Source organism: Mercenaria mercenaria, chromosome 2 (assembly GCF_021730395.1).
Source record: "Mercenaria mercenaria strain notata chromosome 2, MADL_Memer_1, whole genome shotgun sequence".
Taxonomy (NCBI): Eukaryota; Metazoa; Mollusca; class Bivalvia; order Venerida; family Veneridae; genus Mercenaria; species Mercenaria mercenaria.
Window position 1 is genome coordinate 62,180,764 of NC_069362.1, and position 17,295 is coordinate 62,198,058.

General features: G+C 31.3%; 1 protein-coding gene across 5 annotated transcripts in view; it reads right to left on the minus strand.

Annotated features, from left to right (window-relative positions):
- The window catches only part of LOC123564135 (synaptotagmin-15-like), a 397,543-nt gene that overhangs the window by 218,268 nt on the left and 161,980 nt on the right, over positions 1 to 17,295 (minus strand). The window contains exon 1 of one of the 5 annotated variants that reach the window (XM_045357486.2): positions 8,778 to 8,907. The exons of the other annotated variants lie outside the window; for them this stretch is intronic. Within the exon in view, the coding sequence (XP_045213421.1) occupies positions 8,778 to 8,784 (7 nt within the window). The 5' untranslated portion in view covers positions 8,785 to 8,907. Of the gene's footprint in view, positions 1 to 8,777; positions 8,908 to 17,295 lie in introns of those variants that run through there. 5 annotated transcript variants of the gene reach the window in all.

Genomic DNA, 17,295 nt, shown 5'->3' on the forward strand with positions numbered 1-17,295 from the left:
AATGTTTGATTTCGTAAATTTACGAACATGACAATATTTGAAAAGAAGTCATTTTCTAAAAATGAAAAGACCATTTCAAGACTTTGTAAATTTACGAATTAGCTCAATTGATAAAAATTGTCTATTATTGCAAAAGTTTGAAAAATCTCAGAAGATTGACTTTGTAAATTTACGTACAAAATTTCATATATTGAAAAAAAAAACAAGATTAGAAGTTCGTAAATTTACCAAAGTATATAAAGTAGAAAAAGTCGGATTTTGTAAATTTACGAACATACTTAAATTTAAACAGTCTTTTGTTTAGATGAAAAAGCCATTCAAGACTTGGTAAATTTACGAACTAGCTCAAATTGGTAAAAATTGTCAATTACTGGAAACATCTTAAAACATACGGACTTGACTTGGTAAACTTACGAAACAAAATTTTATATTTAAATTGAATATTAAGCGAGCAAAATGTCGAAATCTGTACATCAAACACTTAGTATAGAGATGTTGACGTCTTAATGTTTATTCCACGGTAATATGAACATAAATTAGCATTTTATACTGGAATGTGTATACACAAACAAATATTATATAGATAATAAAGTATCTTGACTTTGGATAGATTGTTGGACTATAAAATTCACACTGGATAGCATTATATTCTGCATTTCTCTAAGTATACACAAACGTTAGGTACGAAAAGTCTAATAGTAATAAATAAAGTAAAAGTTAGAAACCATGGAAACAAACAACTGAATATCATGATTTATCTTCCTAGTTGCTGTAGATAATATTTTATTACATGTTTAACATTGAACTATCTACACATTAGAGTGAAAAATATCTGGTATTCTTTTCACCGGAAAGAAATTATAAAATGGAAAAATTTAGTCAAAACATGAAATCAATAGAAAATCAAAATACCTTTCACTCATGGACATCATTTCTTTTATTTTCACTCGTGGCTATGACACTTTTGAAAATATTGCATCTGGTGTTCATGGGTGAAAGATATTTCAATCTTATACTGAAACCAGGAAATATCCTCTATATTGCTGTACTTTTTGTGATGGCGGAAAATACCTTAACAGGTTGACAAAAGTAGTGTTCTGTTTGGAAGAAGTTATCAAATAGATAACTTGTGAACATAATCTGCCGTTTATAAGACGCTTCGAAAAATATGTTCGTTGTAGCTGTACCCACAATCGGTTATAATTGCTCTATTTAATTTAATATTACTAAAATAAATGAAACTATTTGCATCACAGTTTGTCAAAAATGCGCCGCTCCCGTGGCAGATATGAGTATGAAAGACGTTTGTCTTCCTCAAGATAGATTTTTTGGAATTTGATTTGTATCATGATCAATATCTAGCATGACAAGCAATTGCATCTATAACAGAACTTTATTGTAAGGCTTCTAAGTAACTATAAAGATTTTGTGCGTTTTAGAATAATTATTAAGCTTTCAATATTTATAAAAAATATTTCATCTACGATGGTAAAATGCAACAACAACACGTGAATATTTTTTTTTCTTTAATATTTCATAATATTTCAACGTATTTATACAACTGTACGTATGTAAAATCTACGACTAACCGTTTCTTACTAATTCATTCTACATTGTTAAGGTATTCTTTACATTTCACCAAATATTCACGCAGAAGGTACTTTTTATTTATTAGTCCTTGTCCAGTGCTTGTGCTTGTCCAGTGTATAAATGAATTTTTGACACCATCGTTGATGTGGCTGCATTGTCATTGCCGTATGTCATTTTTTATTGACATGTCAAAAAGTAACTTATATACACAGCACGTATTTGTAATATTCGATTGGATTAGATGTCTCACATTTTCCTTTAATTGTACTGACGCGTTTATAAAATACAAAAGAGAGATAAACGAGATACATACTGTTGATGTAAAATCTCCAGACTAAATTCAGACTAATCGCAGACGATTTGGTTTAGTGACTAAAAACTGATTCAATCAAATGTATCCTGTCCCAGGGACTATTACACTGAAGGGTCTTAATTTCAGAAAATCTACTGAGAAATACTGCTGTGACATATTACATGTATGCTCTGTTTGATTTTCGCACTGATTTTATTGAATCTAGCTGTATTTAGGACGTATTTCATAAAAACGTAACAGGTTCGGCGAGTTCATTAGAAATAATTTGTCACTTTTCAGAAACTGCTTTAAACTTTGACCATGAATCACCTATGGGCAGTATGGAAAACATTTAAAGATGAATTCTATGTGCTGAATATAAGATACTTTCAGTTTTAACATTGATATTAACGCGTTTTACTCGAAAAGTTTAAAGCAAAGATTATATTAATTTAACAACTAAACAAAATGTATAATTGTTCTACATATACCCAAATATTTGACGCTTTGTTTAGCTAGACACTCGAAATTTAAAATTGTCGAAACATATCTTCTCCTTTCATTCCATGCACACAGTTTGTAGAAGTGTAAGGTTATTCCATCTCTGAAAGATTATTCCGTTAAACAATCGTAGACGAACATTATTGGAGTTGAACATTTTCTAGGGCAAATTGTAAACTAAGCTCGTATTCATGCAATACTATGTAAATTTGCGTTAAAAGAAATGTAAAGGGTATCTATTTTGTCATTCTCTAGAGACAGCTAAGCTAAAATCGAAATGCACAGTATATGTGAGAAATGCTAAGAAATGACACTGCGGAAAATGAAGCCCGGATGTCCGCAGGTTTCACTTTAATATAGCGTAGCGGATATTAAAGGAGTTTCTTTTCATAATAAACTGTTTAATATAGAATGACACGTCAATGTTACACTCTTTTTATCATTTGTCAGGTTTTCTGCTGAAGCATTGAAATTCATATTTTCCTTATTATCATAAGCCACGTAAATTCGACCAACGGCGTCTCTAGTTGAAATGACACCAACGTCAAAATATTACTACACTGGTGTAATACCAAAACATAGCTTGACCTTATTTCGCTTTCCCTCTCACCATGACAAAAAATGCAACATCATACACTAGTTTACATGTCGTTAAATCCAGCCCGTACCAAAGGACTAAATTCATATTCGTCAACATTGTTTATTTTAACAGAGTATATTTCTGTTCTGTCAATTTATTTCCAAAGAATTAAAAGTACGTTCATTATGACGCACTTACCTACACTATGTAGACATAGTACTAGAGATCAATCAGTTACCCAAATAATAATCCGACCTTGAATTTACATTTACACCTGTACGATGAAAATTAAAAGGCAGAATACAGTATCTGTATGGTTAAAAACTTAGTGATGAGTCACTTCATTTAAATGCCGATTTTCATGGTAAATACTGAAGAGTTTTTTCTTGTTTATATATATGATATGTGATATGGTTTTAATAACATTATATCTAAATTTCAGCTTAAATAGTGGATCTGAATTTATTTCATTAGTCTTAAAACATGTTGTGATATCATACAATATGCATGTATTTGACAACTCTTTTGCATTGACATAAGTTTTTTCTGCAATAATCCAGTTATAATTGGGGATTAAATATTTATCAATGGCTAGATAGGTAGGACTACCTGCAAGAGCGAGTACATAGAAATTAAGCAAGAAGTTTCAGAAAATCATCAATAACATGTGTGAAAATGATAAGAGCAAGACTTGAGTATTTCATTCGGTCTTAAATTGTATATATATAAGCAATCGAAGTTATTTTTTTAATTGCTTTTCATAATATGAAAATTTAGGTACTATCTCTACACTATATGGGTCCTCATGTACTTTCGTGCAGATGTTTTCATACAAATCTTTTACTTCATGACTTCATTTGTTACGTATTTGTTGTATTATTGTATCAATACAATCTCATAATACGTTCGTGCAAATATTAAATAAAACTGTCTTATTTTTTCAAAATCCTTGTTTCTATCTACACACAGTGTCATACTGATATAGGCTATACAATGTTTTTAAAATATAACTCTGAATCATCAAAGTGAAATTCGGCAAATCGATTTGAATAGTTTAACACAGCTAATTTTGTTCATGCGTAATACTGTGATCGTACCGTAGGCCTTTAAAACTGTTTTCCTTTTTCAATTACATCGAACGTTCATTGCAAATTAGTTGCAATAAATTTGTACTTTCTTTTTGTTTTTTTTTTAAAAAAATCATATTATTATTTATCAAGCGGCCACACATTCCAGAATAAAATATGGAGGTTTTAAGTGCGTGTGGATAGATTGTGTCAAGTGTATTCTAGTTTGATAAACAACCCGCTTAATCGCAAGTCAAACAAAAGTTAATCACATCAGCTTATATGTACACGACAGAATAACGCCCGATAGGGACACATTTGTCGCGTATGCACTTGTTATAGCGAGACATGCCATATATTAGTGAGGCTACTTTAATAATGATAACGTATAGTACTTTTTCAAAGAAGTTTTAGAATTATCTAAACAAACAACAACCTCGACCATAGAGATTTTCTCAAAAAAAGTATTCTTCAAAAACACGTCAATCACTTCCTGACAGGGTAATGAACATGGATACTGGATGAAAAAGTTTTTTGATAAACATTTAGAAAGCAGCTTTTATATTAGCTTCTAACGTAAATGTAAAGCAGCATTTTGTTAACAACTGCAGTGTAACATGTAAAAATCTAGAATATTTTGTGAAAATAAAAAGTTACTGTAAGGTGAAATTAGTTTCTGAAGAGTCAAACCGGGGGAAAAAATCATGATTTCGAGATGTGTACTCGACCTAAATGATATCAACGTTCTTAATATGAAATTAAAGATGGAATGTTTTTGCTGTACTTCAACTTTTAAAGCTAAACTTTTGTTTTGTTTTCGGCCTCATTTTTTCACTATATGCACTATACAAAATTTTGCTTCCGGTAGACATTCGCTGCACATTTGATGTTTGTATTGTATTTCATTTACTTCTAATAACACATCCATGTAATAATGATGTTTTAATGCTTTAGTCTGCTTTCCGGCTCCAACTGAACTTGCATTTTGTTCTTCTCCCGACGGTGTTAGATGACAAATACAGATATGAGCGTTATGATCGGCAATATCATGTGGTAAAAAACTGAAATGTTAACAATTTTCATGAAACCATTACTAGTTTTACACTGATGTGTATCGTTATCTTAAATCATCAATTGAGAAATGAATGGTTCAGTTATGTAAATGGTTGCAACGGGACTAAATTCATGGTTTTTTTACTAATAACATTGCAACAAATGTCATACACTTGATGCGTAGTTCATCTGGTATATATGAATTACAAGATTACTCTCATTTGATACAAAACAAATCTTCGAGGCACAAATATTTATTCCAATAAGATGTTTTTAAATAAACACGTTTCACTAATTACCCAAACACCAACTATTTTAGATCTTCAAAGCGTTTAGTTCCTATACATTTGCCTATGTTTATTGCACGCTTTGTCACACAATTGTCATAACGAAACATTACAAAATAGAGTTTTAATTAAATTACCCTCTATTTATTTCCTGAACAAGCTGCCATGTAGGAAAAGGCAAAGGGTAGGCTAATCGAAAGAAAGAAAACAACTTAAAAACTTAACGTAATATTGCTACCCATATCATGTGATTATTATAATTTACATTTAAGACCTTTTTATTAAAAAATGCGTTTTTTTTTCACGGCAGGTAAAGCTCATATTTAGCCTACAAAGGAAAGGACCCCCGAAAATGTTGTTATAACTTCTGGCCCAACCCTTTGGATATTTACATTGTTGTATTTATGTATGTTTTTTGTCTATGTGTAAATAGAATATGTGTGTATATATACAATAAAATATGATTAAACTAAATATTTAGCCTATGAATCAACGCCTGAAAGCAGAATGACTTCAAGATCTAGAAAAAGCGATGAGCAGTATTCTTCCAATTTACAAATTAATGTGTGCATACTGGTCAATTCGTCATTTTTTTTCTGATGACTACAAATAAATATAGATCTACGGGATAATATATCTTTTTAATTATTGAGTTCAAACTGTATCAAAACTATAAAATGTCAAGGCATAAAACAGCCGGAAAATGATTTTATTATGTTGGCAAAAGTTTAAAACCCCAATATAATGAGATTTCTAAAAATATTAATACACAATATAGCTCGCAAAAGTACATTAATATAATAGAAACATTTACATTTCAACCAGTATAATTCATTTCTAGCTTTTAGATGTCGCATTAAAGTAATGGACAACTTTTAACTACAAATTACAATTAAAACCAAAACCTCATAATGATATAAAGATATAAAATATAGCTAAATTGTGCAAGCTGATATCTAACCTACCTGAATTAGTTTACGTGAAGTTTATAAAGAAAATGCTGCATTTTATCTATTGTCTATGATAAATTTCATACAGTCATTCCTTCAATCAATTTATTTGAGAACATACGAATGTATTCATATTTTTATTGTCTTATACAGGTGTAGTATAATCTAAATAAATGTGGTTTCATGAAACTACACCAAGTTTGTCTTGAAATCACTTTCTAATAAAAACAAGACCTTTTAAGACACACACAACGTGATTTAAGACTGTATCAATTCCTACTGTATTCAGAGCTTTGTTCATTTTGTGAGTTTTCACCGGTTCCAGAAAATGTAGAAAGTCGGCTTCAGTTATCCGTACACTACCAATTAAGATGTCAAAACATTACACTCAACAATAAAAAATGTGATATACAATAATCAGTTCAATCAAAGGTCTGAAGAGAAGAAAACGATAGAGTTGATAATTGTTTATTAAATGTAGACATCCCCCGATGTAATATTTCATTTACCTAAGTATATTCATTTTACGTTTTTATTCTATTATGAATCACCACAGCGACTTTAAATGTAGCATCACTTAAATAATCTTTTAAACGAAACTTCTGAAAAGAAAAGTTTCCCTCACTAGGTTGGATTACTGTCGACACGGCTTTTGATGAAATATATTGATACGTTAAATAATAAATTGGTATAATTTCAAATGAAAACCATATCTTTACGACACTTAAATCATTGATCAAAATTTAATGTAAAAATATGTATCCGGTTTGGCATTTAGAGTGATGTTTTAATTAGTATAATACTATGTGTTTAAATTTACAAATATCAAAATGAGCTATTTTGAGCATTATTAAATGTTAGATCTGTTAATACTAATTGTTATTGTTAGCTCGTATGTGATGAAAAGTTGGACCTTATTTTAACCACTCTCTAGTTCGCTTTATAGAAAAATAAGCAGTACTTGTGTCATATAAGAATGTGTGGACGATCCCCAAATTCAGCGACACACACCTTAACTACTAAACCACCGCCCTTCTCCTTTTAGAATGTCATTTTGAACCTAAAGAAGTTATAAAACCAAATTATAAACAAGATCAGTGCTCGAACAAATATATTTTTAACACCCTGATATCAATTTACCGCTTATAAAAGCGTTGACTTAAAGGCAAATTGATTTTATTTGGTGTGTTACGAATGGTTAAATTTCAAAGATACGCACATGTAGGACGTATATTCAAATATGAGAAGCCCTACGTGTCTTGTTGAATACCTTAATGGGGACTTCCTGAGCCGTCATACTTTTAATTTTGAAAGAGACTTTATAAAACGATATCTAGTATATGCATGTTGTACTCTAAGGGATGTCGGCTCAATTTTCCCTGCTTCGTAAGTACAAGAGATATAAACAGAGGTCTATCAGCATTGTATGTATGGCTGTTTAAATATTAATTCAGATTTGCTCATAAATACATAAACGAAGTGAAACAACAGCAATGTAATACACGTTTATAATGTGAAGAATTCATTTTTTGAGAACAAAATGCTCTAGATGAAATATTTCCATACATTCTACTTTTCAAAAAATGAACAATGTCATGTTAAAAAACCAAAAGCAAAATCAACATGATGGTTTCCTGAATTTACATGTTGTATAGTACTTCTATGCCGCTAAGGCCGCTCTGTTAAGAATAATAAACGGTTATTACTTTGCGTGTTTACATCTTTCTGATAAAAAAGTAAAATGTTCTTAAATTCTTAATCAATTTGTTTAATCAGTATCTCCGTAATTGCATCTTCAACTAGGGGATTTCATCTCAGTTCATCACCTTTTAATGGTTAATCCCTTTCAACATTTACTTAAATATATTATATACGAGTAGGTCAAAACTTTCATCAGTTATCTGTAAAGTGCATTTACAAAAGTATACCATTTCTGTTTCTTTCTACAGCGAAAATGAGACTGTTCATTCAATTGAATTACACATTTAATGAAGTAAATATTTTAATTCTTACTTCATGAAATATCCACTTACAGTAGTCATGTTTAATATGTAAATCAGCTGAAATTAAAATGATTCAGCGACAATAATACATAGTCCACATCACTGCCATAATTATGTACACAATAAAATAACACAAAGAGGTTGATTTATTAAATTTGTGGTTTAGCGCCGTTTTTCAACTGTATTTCAGTTATGCGGGCAGTTAATCTAACAAGTGTTCATGGATTCTGTACCAGTACTAATCTGTTCTCCGCAAGTAACTGCAAACTTTCCAACGTGAATCAGGTGTGGAGGGCGAATGAGTTCAATCACAATGTCTTTTGTCAGTCGTTACGGAGAACATATTTCTCAACAGGGAATCGACTCACAACCCCGCGATCCGTATGTCTGCGCTCTCCCTCTTGAGCTAAGCGAGCGGACACAAAAATAAAGGATTCAAATATATTACACTTACCTGGCATGGTTTTATCATGAATATTGTATTGAACTTTATTCTTTCCCGATAGGCATAAAATCCTTCTTACAACGTATTTTCAATGACACTACTAATAAGAACACAACTTTTACCAAGGTGGATACTTTCATAAATATGTAGATAAATTATGTAAAGTAACAAACTTGTAAAATATTGGTTGAATTCACATTTATCTAACGCTTACATCGTTGATTTAACGTTATGGTGTTTAGCCGGTATGAATTTTAGATAGATGTAGGACATAATATCTCAATTTACAAATTTTAAAATGGACGTTTTTCAACATTCGGTCTTTTCATCTACCGAATGAAATGAAATTGCACTTTTTAGTTCAAGCCGTACGAAAGGTGATATTAAGAGAAAATAAAAATGAATGTAAAATATGTTAATGTAAATGGTCCGTCGTTAATAAGAAGATTTTACCATTAGCGTGAATCGCCATTACCCCTGCTGTTCAATGGTTTTTGGATAAAGAAGAGATAATGCGCCATGTAGAACTACACAAGTAAATGCAAGAAAATATTCAAATTTTTCTCCGACGGGTATTTACATTCGAAAGTTTAAATACGTATGTTAAGTGCAGTGGGCGCCGTAAAAATGCCCGACTCATCTCAGTTTTGTTTATTTTTCAGCCTTTGGGATATTTGATTTCAATCATTTGATTAAGATGAATACTGCATTAAGCCGCTAGGGGCGTGAGCAGTGTGCATTCATTATGCTCATGAACAGACTCAATCAAACCGAGTCTGCAATTTTCAGTTTTGCTTGTTCTCGTGCTTCGAGGGATCTACATTCCCGATTTATTGCAGATGTTGTGCAAGTACCATTTAACAGAAATATAAATTTGCCATTCCAATTACCTTAATCTGTTTCTTCAACAGTGTTGAAATCCTTCATACAATATAACTATATTTAACTATGATTTGAAGGACCGTTTGATATGTAATATATCATTTATTTTTTAAAACGTAAAATGGATGCTTTGTTTACATGAAAACATATTTTGGCTTTACAATGTAAACACGTTCAATTACAAATGTATAGAACTTTAATAACTGAAGTCCCTGTAATGCCGTGATGAAAGCAGAGTTAATATTAGTATGTCTGTTTGAAAAGAGTCAGAACTGTTTTCCGTGCTAAGAAGTTAGAATATTTAGTTAAATATAGAAAAACTGATAAAATAAATGCAACACTGGACGTTTTTACAAAACACAACTTCCTTTACTTCCCTTTAACAAAACTGAAGCTTTTACGAAACACATAAGGTCGACAACTGTCTCAATGCAAATTGATTAGAAAACAAAGTAAATTTCAAATTTCCTTTAACTTCAATTTAACTAATGACATCGTTAGTGGTACATACATTTAGAGCAACTTCGAATTACTCAACTTGCTTTCTCTTTGGGATATATAGAAAAAGGGAATCTTTCAGTTAGTACTTTCAGAATTATGTAGAAACCTGCATGCAATAAAGATTTAACTGTTCGCATTCTGTCTGAACAGCTTTTTAAAATTTATATTCACAGACATCAACGCTATACATGAGAAGTTGATAAAGTTGACTATTACAGAATGAAAAAGGAAAATTATATTTTAGGAGTTTCTACGTGATGTTTAGAATGCAGCCGAAAATAAGATTTGACTCTCAAAATAAGGCTTTTGCACGAAAGTATTAGAGGATTCAAACTTCAAAATATTTAAAACATTTTTCATCATTTTCGAGTTGTTGCTACACGTAACTGGGAACGGGTATCAACAGCACAATTATCTTTTATGACTTATATATATTTTTTTCTGAGCGTTTACATTTAGTAAAAATGGATAGGTCTAAAGTTCAGCCTGAAAAATATTCTGAAAGCATATTACAAGTATGCCTTTAAATCATGTTAAAATGGAAAATGTGAGGTACAAAACCTACAGGATGACGTCATTAAAACTATTCTAGCTTCGTTTGATAAATTGATTACCGAAATATTTTTTAATTGTGATGTACATAGATAAATATACAAATTTTATTGTCAGAAATTTCGTCATCTTTACAGTGATTACAAATGTATTTATAACAGAATTTCCAATAATTCTATGACGCAAGTTTCTAAAAAATACGAGTCCCCTTCTGATAGATTATTCTTTTAGAATATCGGAGACAGGCATTTCCGAGAGCACTTGGTAAATGAAGCCGATATTCATGCAATGCTATGTAAATCTGCGTTAAATGAGACGTAAAATAGTATTTTGACATTCCCTAGACACTCCTAAGATAGAACTGAATATCATAATGTACGTGAACAAAATAACCAAAACATGTCATTTCGAGAACTTTATAACTGCATCATGATTTTATGTTTTTCGTGAATTGATCTTTAATTTATTTTCAGCTAAACTGGTTTGCCGCTACTCGACACAAAAAAAAATCTAGAACTGAAATTATCAATACCAGCCACTTTAAGCAAATTGTAATATTCACTGATCAATTTGTTTCTCCATTTGCCTTTTTTAAAGGACTAGTTGTTTCCATAATTGTTTACTATGACTTTTTACGCGAGTTATGTTCTACTTTTTAACACATCATTGCAAAACTGTTAATTGCCTACCACTGTCTCATAGGAATCCCGCAAAGATCTTAGGAAAGATTCAAAGTTTACATAAAAGTTGAAGTTATGCTCAACAAGACAAATGCCATTATTATAATTATCTGCTGTTAACTGAGATAAACACATCGAAACTAAATAAACAGTATTGATACTTTGCTATTTGCTAGAACACCTTACAAAAGTACCCTACCTTAAGTATGCCCGCGGGCAGAATGTCGAGCTCGCCAGCTGTCAAGTGTGACCTTGACCTTAGACCTAGGGACCTGGTTCTTGCGCTTGACACTCCGTCTCATTATGGTGAACATTCATGTCAAGTAACATCAAAATCCTCCCATGCATGAAGAAGCAATGCTCCGGACAAACGTCAATTTGACCTTCGACCTCCAACTATGACCTTGACTTTTGAGATAGGAACATGGAGTTTGCGCATAACTTCAGAAAATTTCTAAAATTCAGAAACACGCGAGGCAGTGTACACTTTTTCATTTGTGCACAGTTACTGAGATCGGCACGCACCTATAAAAAAGTGAAAATTATAAATGGCAGTCTACAACAGTGTTACTTCGGAATTTTCAGCTAAGTCCAACGTTCGAGTGCAGTTCGAGTGCAGTACTAGATCTCATGTTATTAACAAATTGGGAATTGTAAAAATGATATGTTTGTTATTTTTGGAAAATTTACAAAGGATTTAATAACTGACTCACCTTTTTGTTGCAAATTTGATATTTTTAAACATTTCATTGCTACTGTGTTACACAACATGAAAACAATTTACACAAAATATACTTTTTTATTTCATCTATATCAAGTTCTTGATTAGTTTTATTAAATGTCTTTTTACAAGCCTTTATGAACATTCACTGTTTTTGCATTGTAGAAGCTCAATCATGCCATAAAGCAAACTTGGGCTGATTATCTCAGTTTCGACACAGTAACAGTGTTCCTTGAAACAAAATGGTCAAATGTCACTCTTTTTTAAGACAGTCCAAAGTATCTCACTTTAACAGACGGTGCATTTACAAAACACGTACAAAAACACGTAAGTTCGTTAGTAAAGTAATTAGGTAGCAAACTTAAATTTCAACGTTTCCTTTGAAAGTTATTAAGACTAATGGCAGATGATTCGACTGCGTGACAAGAACTATAAACAGAAACTGTAAATTACTCAAATGGGTTGTCTCTACAACATTGATCATTAACTTGAATCGCGTTACATTCAATGAATTACTACAGAAACATTGCTTCGCAATATTGAAAGTCAGTTAACAGTATTTTTTTCCGGAGATGCTTGTTGAATTCTTAAGAATTACGCGTAAGCCGATACTAGGGGCCGTAAGGGGTGTTGTGTTGTTAATTACCTCCAATGAACAGGCTCAAACAAGTTGATACTGATGTGCTAAGTTACATTATATGCGCTTAATATGGGCAAAAAAGAAGACACCTCATGTTTGCAACGCGATGCGTGGTGAAATACTTCTTCAAGCAAACATACAATCTACAATAACATATTTATAACGTCACGATGTCACTTAACATGACATCAAAGTATGACGTTACGTTTGGAAATTGCATATGTTAGACCAAAAAAAAAACAGCAAAAGAAGCAGTTATAAGAACAATATTTAAGTAAATAAGCTCCATATATTAATATATTATTACTATTATAAAAGATATTTATAACAATGGAAAGTAACTGTGTAATTAATGAAATATATATGTGCTTTGAATGGAATCAGTTTTGAATTATTTTATTCATTTCGTTTTTCATTCACACTTTTTTTTCTAAGTAGTAATTCAGGTTCTGACATATTTGTCAATATACTGGAGAAAGGCATTTCCAGACAGAAATTGTAAATGAAACTGGCATTCAGACATTTTCTACACTATAAAGATAGAATCAAACCGAATAGCATCGACCTTGGAACTGACATTTCAGGAATTGAAAACCATAATATGGCATAAATGTATTTGTTACTGGCATGTCCACGATGAATAATATAGGTCAGTAGATTTATTATTTTATATGGTATGTTAATATGTTCCCGTAAAAGTTTTGTATCAAGGCATACAATTTGTCACCTCATACGTGCATCTGTCATACATAACGAAGTACAATTGACACTTTTTCATGACTACCTATGGTTTGATAGTTATGACCTCTTGACATTTTACAAAAGTCTGTTATTGCACTACTTGAATAGCAGGCTTGGCAGATACATTATTTGAAGTGAACTTGAACATATTACATATTGCCTGAACATACCTTTACCGCCCTGAAACAAGCTTGTCAAAAATATAGAATACGATATTTGTTTACTTACATGCACATTTTTAAGAAAGAAATCCATAAACGCGTTGTCAATTAAATCGTACAAGAAGCAGAACATGATAACTTCTTTCGTTCTAGTTGGAAAAAAGAAGGAAATTACATGTATTTTACAGTTCTAGAGAATACAGTTCAAAACTATCTAAAAATAATTGAAATTTTCCATTTTCTTCTATGTTGCCATGGAAACAGAATAGCTGGCATTTATATCAAGTATTGTTCTTATTTTTAAGCCTTTTCTGAAAAGTCTTTCACTTTGTATTAAAGATAACTAACACAAAGAAACAAGAATTTAAAAGCATTGCCTTTTCCTTAATTCTGAATTATTTGTACTAATAAAAATGAATGATTTAACAAAAGACGGATTGTTGCTTTAAACATTTTAATGCTGTTATATTTTATACATTATTAGTGGCTACTTCCTAACAAGAACAAAAGACTTTCAACATACTTCCTTCAGACAAACCGCCATGGTGACTATGATTCAATCAGTTGGTCGGTCGCTAATTCATGCCATTGTTTACTGTATGCTGAACACAGCGCATGAGTTGAATAATATGTCTGTTTAGAGATATGGTTCAACCAACGCTCAATATTATGTCTGCCGTCGGAATAGATAATCATTTATGATAAAACTATTATTAACGTACGAAAAATTAATGAGCACTAAATATCACTCACAGTGAACATCAAAACATTGCTATTGACTTTCACTTTTATATTTTAGCATTATAGGTTAATGGTAGTGATTAAATATGTCAGCACTGTTACATTTTATTCATCGAAAGGTTTTTATTTATTTTTGTATGATTCAAGTTACATACATTTTTCTTTTTTCTGTTGTTTTATTTTTTACACAAAAATGAGTTTTCTATTCCTCTCGACGTGTCAGTATTACGACAGGAGTTTTGTTTAAAAACAAAGAAAAAGACCGAAGCTTTTGAATTCCATGGAAGATTGTTGGACTATGAAGTTCTCACAGGAAAACATTTAATTCTGCACTTCTCACCGTACGCGCCAATTTTAGACACAAAATGTCTAAAAGTAATAAATAAAGTAATAGTTAGAAACCATGCAAGCAAACAGCTGAATATCGTGATTTATGCTCCTAGTTGCTGCATACAGATATTTTATTATATGTTTTACAATGAATTACAAACTACATATTTGAGCGGAAATTCAAATAGATCTGATAGGTTCGCAGTGAACAATATCAAATATATTTTTCACGGTAAGAAACTCAAAACTGAAATATTAAGTCAAAACATGAAATAAATAGAAAATTTGTTTGCTTTACATGTAAGATGAAAATATCTTTCACTCATGAACACCATATCTTACATTTTCACTCGTGGCTATGCCACTCTTGAAAATATTGCATTTGTTTTTCACTCGTAAAAGACATTTCAATCTTACACTAAAACAAATAAATATACTCTATATCGCAATAATTTCCGGTTGTTGTTTCTTTTGTGATGGAGGAAGATACCTTAACATGTTGACAAAAATATTGGTCCGTTTGGAAAAAGTTATCAAATCAATAACTTGTGAACCTAATCTGCCGTATATAAGACGCTCCGAAAATTATGTTCATTGTCGTTGTGCCCACAATCGGTTATAATTTCTCCATTTAATTCAATATTATTAAAATAAATGAAACTATTTTGCATCACAGTTTGTCATAAATGCTGCTCCTGTGGCAGCTGCAGATATTAGTCTGAAAGACTTTTGTCTTTCTCTAGAATGTTTTAACTTTGATTTGTATAATGATCAATATCTAGCACGACAAACTACTAAAACTGTAGCAGAACTTTGTTGTAAGACTGCTTTGTAACTATAAAGATTGTGTACGTCTTGGAATATCTCAAGTGTACTGCACTGAATCTATGACGATTAAGGTTTCATTAAAATAAAAATATTTCATAACGTTTCAGCGTATTTATACTTTTGAAATATAAAATCTTCGTCTTTTGAAATATAAAATCTTCGACAAGCCAGTAACTACATCAATTCAGTCAAATTAATCATAAATAAAATCGTTTCTTACAAATCCATAGTCTATTGTTAAAATATACTGTACATTTCACAAGAATTTTACACAAAAGGTATTATATTGATTAATTAGATGTTTGTCCGGTGTATAAATGAATTTTCTGAAACCAGCGTTGACGTGGCTGCATTGGCATTTCTATGTCAGATTCTGTTGTCATGTCAAAAAAGTGACCAGGTTTTGCTAGTCTTACAAACAGCACGTACTTTTAATATTCAGCACATAAAAGCTCATTAAAAGATTAAATGTCTTAGACTTTCTTTTTCCTTTAATTGTATTGACGCGTTTATAAAATATAAAAGAGAGATAAACGAGATACATACTGTTGATGTAAAACCCTCAGACTTAATTAAAACTAATCGCAGACGATTTGGTTTCGTGACAAATACTGATTCACGCAAATGTGTCTTTGTCTCAGGGACTAGTAAAGTGAAGGGTCTTAATTTCTGAGAATTCAATGAGAAATACTGCTGTGTCATATAACGAGTATCATGATTTTCAAAAGTTGCAAATTGCACTGACTTTATTGAATCTAACTGTATTTAGAACGTAACATAAAAACGTAATAGGTTCGGCGGGTTCATTAGAAATAAATTATCACTTTTCAGAAACAAACTGCTTTAAACTTTGACCATGAATAGCCTACGGACAGTATTGAAAACATTCAAAGATGAACTGTATGTGCTAAGTTTAAGATACTTTCAGTTTTAACATTGATATTAACGACTTTTATTCAAAAAGTTTAAAGCAACGATTATGTTAATTTAACAACTAAACAAAGTGTATAATTATTTTACGTGTACCCAAACATTTACTGACGCTTTGTTTTGTCTTCTCCTCTCATTCCATGCACACAGTTTGTAGAAAGTGTAAGGTTATTCCATCTATGAAAGATTATTCCGTTAAACAATCGTAGACGAACATTGGGGTTGAACATTTTCTAGGGCAAATTGTAAATTAAGCTTACAAGTATTTATGCAATACTATGTAAATATGCGTTAAAAGAGACGTACAAGATATTTATTTTGTCTTCCTATAGAGACAGCTAAGCTATAATCGAAAAACACAATATATGCGAGAAGTGCTGACTAAGAAATGACACTGCAGAAAATAAAACCCAGGATGTCCACAGGTTTCACTTAGATATAGCGGATATTTCAGGGGTTTCTTTACATAATGAATTTTTCAAGTATGGATAGACACACCATTGTATTCTTTTGTCAGCTGTGAGCGTTTCTGCTTAAGCACTGAAATGCATACTTCCTTTATTATCAAAAGCCAAATAAATTCGACCAACGGAGTCCATAGTTCAAATGACGTCAACGTCAAAATGTTATTACACTGGTGTAATACCAAAACATAGCTAGACCTTATTTCATTTCCCCAACGCCAATCATGTGACAAAAACACCACATTGTACAACATACACTATTTTTTTCATGTCATTAAATCCAGCCCATTTGAAAGTACTGAAGTCATATTCGTGTATCTGTTCTATGCCAATGTATTTTTGATAAAGTGTGGTCA